At 38.3% G+C, this 7586-nt stretch overlaps 1 protein-coding gene across 1 annotated transcript in view; it reads right to left on the bottom strand.

Annotated features, from left to right (window-relative positions):
• FMN2 (formin 2) overlaps positions 1 to 7586 on the bottom strand; it is a gene marked incomplete at its 3' end in the record, with an annotated part of 55883 nt that overhangs the window by 22923 nt on the left and 25374 nt on the right. The window contains exon 3 of the mRNA XM_010161598.1: positions 1460 to 1607. Within this exon, the coding sequence (XP_010159900.1) occupies positions 1460 to 1607 (148 nt within the window). The remainder of the gene's footprint in view (positions 1 to 1459; positions 1608 to 7586) is intronic.

Below are 7586 nucleotides of genomic sequence, written 5' to 3'. Positions count from 1 at the left end.
GGTACTGGAAGGCTGCTATAAGGTCTCCCCGGAGCCTTCTATTCTCCAGGTTGAACAAGCCCAATACTCCCAGCCTTTCTTCACCGGAGAGGTGCTCCAGCTTTCTGATCATCTTCAGGACTCTCTGGACTTGCTCTAACAGGTCCATATCCTCCTTATACTGGGAGCCCCAAAGCTGAACACAGTACTCTAGGTGTGGTCTCATGAGGGTAGAGTAGAGGAGAATCACCTCCCTCCACCTGCTGGCCACGCTTCTCTTGGTGCGGCACAGGATACAGTTGGCTTTCTGGGGTGCAAGCACACACATTACTAGGTCATCTCGAACTTCTCATCAACTACACCCCCACGTCCTTCTCCTCAGGGAGGCTCTCAAGCCATTCTCTGCCCAGCCTATATTTGTGTTTGGGATTGCCCCAGCCCAGGTGCAGGACCCTGCACTTGGCCTTGTTGAACTTCATGAGGTTCAACACTCCAGCCTGCCAAGGTCCCTCTGGATGGCATCCCTTCTCTCCGTGCTTCAACCGCACCACACAGTTTGGTGTTGTTGACAAACTTGTGTAGGGTGCACTCAATCCCACTGTCCATGTCGCTGACAAAGAGTTAAAACAGTGCCACTCCCAATACCGACTCCTGAGGAACACGACTCCCCACTCAGACATCGAGCCATTGACCACAACTCTGAGTGCAACCATCCAGCCAATTCCTTATCCTAGTGGTCCACCCTTCAAAGCCTTGTCTTTCAAATTTAGAGACAATGATGTCATGCGGGAGAGTGTCAAATGCTTTGCACAAGTCCAGGTAGGTGATGTCAGTTGCTCCTCCCTTTTCCACCAACACTAACCTTGTTGATGGTGTTTTGAGGGTTTTTTTGGTTTGGTTAATTCTCAGCTTAAACATAGCTTTTAATGAGTATGCAGAAGACTTCAGAAATTTATCTGGTAGAGAAAACTCAGAAATTTTAAGATAAACTGACTTTTAAAACATGACCTCAATTTATTTTTCAGATACACTTTTCCTATCTCCTTGTCAACAGGGGACTGCTGAATCCACAGAGAATACCTTACAACACTCTAATAACTTTCAATATCCCATCAGTGGGCTTCTGGAGTTTTCCTTCCTTTTAAGGAAAGTAGCCATATTTCATGGTATATAAGGTATATAAAAGGTATATAAAAATGGAAAAGAACAAAGGTCACAATACCTGGTGAAATCCATTAGTCAGCAGATGCCAGGCACACATCTTGGTTGTTAACAAAAAGAATGCATTTATTTCTGAATATTTTTTATTCGATTCCTACTAGCTAACATTATTTCTGATGTTAACCTAAGATCTTCAAAATCAGGTATTTGTTAGAACTTAAAATATTGTTTATATCTTGGATTCTAAGAGACAACAGCCCCACACCACACACACACCCCCATGTCATATATATATCTTGTCTATGTCCAAGAACTATACCTTCTTCAGTAATTTTGAGTCTTTGTTCTTCATCTGGAGGTTTGGGTGGGGGCCACACAGATGGAATTCTCCTTGGAAAACTTCCTTCAATGTAATCTGATGAATGTGTGGGTTGGCTAACTGCAGCCCAAGTATAAAGCTGGTCTTGCTGCAGTTGTTAAAAAAAAAAAAAAAAAAGAGTTGAGAAGTTCATATAGAAGTAAAAGTTCAAAATATCAAAGCCTTTGTTTCCAGCACAAATGGCTTAATATTCACTCATGTCAATGCAGACTTTGCTTTATGCTCTCCATCTCCTGTCAAAGACTTAACATAAATCTACATTTAAAAAAAAAAAAATCAGTTTTTAGTTTGGGAATTATTTCTACTAACAATAGAAAAATCTAATCTTTTAGTTATCTAAAGCACAATGAGATGCTAGAATACAGTTCAGCACTGTTTTTTGAGCACAAAGCATTCTTTGCCACTTCTTTCCTTAGATGGATATCAGGTTCTGTCTATCATGACTGTACTACCTCACGTATGGCTAGTTATAGGTTAAAGAAAAATGTTTAAGTCCACACACTAATCTTTTTACACCAAATACACAAGCAAGGAAAAGAAGCAGGATTATTGCAACATAAATTACACTAAGATATGTATTCTTTGCCACCCTGTTTTTGTCATTTACATTTTCATGTTCATAGGAAGGCAGCTAAAAAGGGGGGGGTTGTTTTCAAAAGAACAAATGAAAAAAACCTACCAGCTAAAAATATTCTCAATCCTCTGGGCTCAAATCAGATTATATCCCTATTGCTCAACAGCTTTGAGTTTGATTCATTTATTAGAAGTAGTAGACATCCAGACTGTCTGATGAAAACTAGGGCAAACTTATGCTTTAAGCCAACAGAAAGATTTTAGCTGATCAAATTCAAGTAGTTATTTTTGTGACTCCCAGTGTACATCAACATGCACACCTTGTGATTAAATCTCTATAATACAGTAAACTCTACAGAGATCAACTGCAGCAACTACATGAGTATCCCATTAAGTAACCTGGAAATATGCAAATATTGTAATACAAGATTGTATCTGTACAAATTTTTTTTTTTGGGTGGGGAAATCTGTAATATCTTCTTAAAAAGATCATGTTCTTTACATTTCTTTCACACTACTGCCTCAGTAAAACATTAGTAATATATATTTGTCCTGCTGCGTATTTAATTTTAGATTAAAACCTTTTTTGTTGTTTGTAATTTTACATTGATACTAAACATTGAAGAGACATACAGGGGGCAGAACAAAATAATTTAACACTTCTTTTTGGATAATCACTATTCCACATGACTAGTTGCCTAAAAATAAGTTGTGATAACAGTGATAATGTTCTATTGAGAGTGAATTACTTAGAACAACACTGGCTATAAAGTAAAAAGTTTTGGTTTACAGAAGGTGCCTCAAACAGTCAGGTTCAAAGGAGGCTCATTAGATCTTTCCAGCATGAAAAACATGGCAAATATCCAGCCACATACACAGACAAGTGAAAATAAATGCGTAAAAAGCTTAACACAAAATCACATCAGGTTCTTCACACAACCCTGAATTCCATGTTCCTGGAGAAGTCTATCCTTTTCCTCTTTCTGTGTTACTGCATTTGAACATCCAAACAGGCTTGATAATACAGTTCTTTCAGTAACTTAGTACTTTCCCTTTTTCCGATTCCAGCCTTTTAGAAGACATGCATTTATGAGTTTTTGACTAATTTCCAGTACTGTGGGAGTAAAAGGAAGAGGGAGAGTCATACCTGTACGTACTGTGTAAAGAAGAAGTAAAGGTGCTGGATTTTACTATTTGTCTTGTTTCTGCACCATCCAAGTCTCAAAAACACAGAGGAAAATAAGATTCAAAAAAATAATGCAGTGGCAAACCACAACAAAGTTTTTCCCCACTCTAGTACCTTACGTAGTACAAGGAACACAGGGAAGAACACGCTCTACAGAGAGTTAGCTGGGTAAGTGTAATCAATTTTAAACAGGATTACATGTAGGGTTATAGGGCAATAAACCAGAAGACAACAGCCTATAGATAATATTGACATAACATGAATGAGGAAGAAAACTAGTTGAACTGTTCCTGGACACGATATTTCACCATGCCATTTCTTGAAAGACATAGTACAATCATTTAACAACAAATTTTTGAGGTATGATTAGCTTACATGAATTAAGATGTGTTAAAAAAGTCATTGTATGCCTCAGAATTATTGTACAGATGGGATACCTTATGAGAGTAATAAAATATGAAGCACTTATGTTCTTGATGAGAGAATTTACAGCATATAAGCTATGAATAGTTATAAATTAAGACATCACACAACTCCATAACTGACTCCTAAGACAGCAGGGGAGATATTTTTGAGGAGTATAAAAGACAGTATTTTCTTAGTTTGTCTTTTTTTGGGGTGGGGAGTCAGGGAAGGGGTTAATAGCTGGGGTCAGGGGGGTCAGGGAAAATAGCTGGGCTATTTTCATTAGCTATTTGACATAGAGAAGGATGTTGACATAGACTCTTCATGTCATAGAAATTTACAGAGGTAAATGTAAACTTGCAAAAATGCCTTGAATGTACTTGCACTAGAACCAAAATTTATCCACATTCAACATACAGAGAAAGTATTTAACAACAGCTACATTCAGATTGCAAACTTATAACTTACAATATGAAAAACCATCATGATAGAAAGGTAGTTCAGAAGGTCTGGACTGCAAGCTGATAGGCAATAAAGTACACTTAAAACGGGAAAAAGATTAAGCCTGTCTCCACTTTCGTGCCTTTCAAAAGAGATGAATCATTTGAATGTTCTAATTCCTACTCACTCAAGATACTGTTCAAATTCTAATCCTCTCTACCTTTTGTCTTTAGCCCCTTGTCAGTTAATATATTAACCTATCTCATTTCTCCTTTTCCAAATCTGATAAAATGCATGATTATTAGAACATTATGAAGAAAGATGTATGCAGCTAATTCTATGATGTCAAAGTAACATTCAAACAAAGAAAAAATATTCCAAATGAAAAAATATGGATTTGGTTTTATCATTAATAATTGTAATACAGGCATTCATGAACCTGGATTTTCACATTCAAGGTTTTCCTCCTTTAATCTTTTCATTTCAGAGACAACTTTTACTAGATATCATTCTAAGTACAGCCAGTGAATACTCTTACCGTGATCAAGCTTTGAATACATCTGGAATTCCCACTTCATCTTGCTCAGACTTCACTATTTAGTGTTGACAGCACTTCTTTTTTGTGTGGAAAAATATATATCCTTGTAATGAATGATCCCAGTCTTATTTATTCAGACTCATTTCTGGATGAACATAAAAAGCTTAAAGCCGTCTGAGTCCAGTGCACTAAACATGATGTCAATTTCTCATTTCCCACACATCCTTACACAGCACTTTCCACTGGTTCTTAAAACTGCAAAGCATTCGCACATGGGCGAGGCAAACTGCCTGCAGGCTCTGATGGTACCAGATCAATAGATATTTTACCACTTATAGATGCTAGCGTTTAGAAGAGAGTCACAGAGAGTCGGCTCTGTAGTTTAACTCACTCTCTTCCCAGCCAGCTCTCAGTAGGTACAATGAACAGCTTTTTTTTTGTAACAAATTTTCATGCTCAGGTACCACAGTGTTACATTTCAGGCACATAATATATTAAATTTAAGTTATGTTCCTTCACTGCTTGAGCTAAAGATACGCCTTCCCGTTAATCTTTAAATACAGAGTACAATGCTGTAAGCTACTCAAAGTTAGGGTCTCTAGCAAATGACACATAGAAAAAGGCTGGTTGACTCAGGACTAAGGCCACAAACTAGACCTGCAGCAAACATCAGAAGGCATACTAGTGGACCTTGAACTTTCAGAAAAGGAGTTACGCATTTTTCACACAGAGAGATCAGGTTTGTTCCCCAGGTCACAGACTGAATTAGAGATCAGTATAGTCCCCACTGTAGGAATATAACCTTGAACCTTTGCTTTTGGCAGCTGTATTGCTGCTGGAGAGATGTAGGTAATATGACTTTCTGATCAATACCATTTCATTTTTTAATCAACCATTTACCTGATCCCAGTCCAAAGGACAAAGCCATTGTACCTGTTTTAAGCATTTCTCACAATATATGGAGTTATATCAGCAATAACTGTACACACATCTGTCCAAACTGGTGGCAAAGACATGAATTAGCAATGTGAGAATCAAGGGGTAAAACATGACCAAGAGTATTTTTCCTTTGAGAATTGTCAGAAACCAAAACAAACCAACCAAACAACAAAACAACCTCACAGTCAGATCATGCGTGGTGGTGAGATGGGAAAGGTGGGGCAGTACAGAAGCACACTGTTACCAGGAACAACCTCTGCTCTTCAGCTCAGCACAGCAGTAGGTCAGGGAAGGGCATTAGCAATACTTCTAAACTTTCTTACTCTACAGTGAACTGGTACTAACTTCCCTGATGGCTCTTACGTTAAGTCATGGTGGAATCGGGCTCTATTTTGCAGGGCATTTATTTTCAAACAGTAAACTTGAGTAATTTTTCACTAGAACCCTAAACTGTCAAAGTTATCCTGACAAGTGTGGCATGTCCACAGACAGGTACAAATGAGCCAGGAGTAAACACAGAGTGGTAGTTAGAATCATAGAATCATAGAATGGTTAGGGTTGGAAGGGACCTTAAAGATCATCTAGTTCCAACCCCCCTGCCATGGGCAGGGACACCTTCCAGGTTGCTCAAAGCCACATCCAGCCTGGCCTTGAAGACATCCAGGGATGGGACATCCACCCCATCTCTGGGCAATCTGTTCCAGTGCCTCACCACCCTCTCTGTGAAGAATTTCTTCCTGATGTCTAATCTAAACCTCTAAGTTACAAGAAGGTTCCTACTCACCAAATTACTTAAGATGTGGGCAGCATTCTAATAGGACAGGTAAAAATATAACTACATTTAAGATGTAACTAGATAAATTCATAGAAGAATTATGTTTTATGGTACTTGGTATAAGCAGAGGACAGACTTCGTGACTCAGAACGTGTTTTCAAGTCCAAGAGCTCCAAAGAGGTTTTCCACGTTTGTATATAACTGCTTGTCATTTAGACTGTTTCAAGTGCATCGAAGGAATTTTATTCTTTCCATTCAGAAAGTTTAATCATTCTACTATACTAGGTATACAACTTCTAAAATGGAAGAAAACCAATTGCATGTTCTCACTGCATATAAATAGTTAATCAGACAAGCAAGGGTTTAGTTCGAGAAATTAGAGACAGACTACCTCAAAATGCTCTTATCAGCAGGAGACTGCTTTATTTTAAGCAGCTTTTAAAATAAAGAAATCAATACTATCAAGAATGGGGAAAGTGGTTTACTTTTTGAGAAGTTCAGTAACAAGCTCTTGTCTGACCACTGACAGAACCAGACCAGTGATTAAACATGGCTCTCAGCTTGTACTACCTTTGGCTGTACTAGTGAGCACAGATGCCTTCCAAGGCTGAAAAACAGCAAGTTGGTCATAATACTGTTAATATATGGCTGAAGTAGCTCCTCATGGGCTGAATTTGATGCATGAGCATTTTACTTGAGTGACATTTTTCTTTTCAGAATACTGAAACAATTCATTTAAAAACACTTCAAGTGTCAAAAAAACAGTTGAAATATTTCTTTCCTGTGAAATGATTTCCACCTCCTCAACAAAACTTGCTTGATCCCATCAAACTTTTCTCAGGATTCTGGTGATATGAGAGGCCAACAGAGCCAATGCCCTTGTAGTTAAGGTCCCCACAGGGAAAGGAAATCAGGAAACTAAATTTCAGATTTCCACATCTATTTTCAATCCATTCCAAAGTTATTGTCCTGGCCTTCCTATTCTCCAATAACTTCTATATTTAACATAGCTGAATAGGTTGAACTGGTGAGCTTACAACAATCTTTTTTTTGGAAGAGGGAACATCGGCTAGCCTTCTAGGAAACAGAAAAACCTCAAGATCTAGCCTCTTTACACATCTCACTTGAACTCCCACTTGGAAGACCATATCCCAAGATGACTAGGCTATCAGCTGTTAGATCACCTGATGGCGTGTCCTTTCTCATTCAC

This window comes from Eurypyga helias, unplaced genomic scaffold (genome assembly GCF_000690775.1).
Source record: "Eurypyga helias isolate BGI_N326 unplaced genomic scaffold, ASM69077v1 scaffold14871, whole genome shotgun sequence".
NCBI lineage: Eukaryota > Metazoa > Chordata > Aves > Eurypygiformes > Eurypygidae > Eurypyga > Eurypyga helias.
The sequence above is the reverse complement of the archived record's forward strand: the minus strand, read 5'-3'. Positions and strand labels throughout refer to the sequence as shown.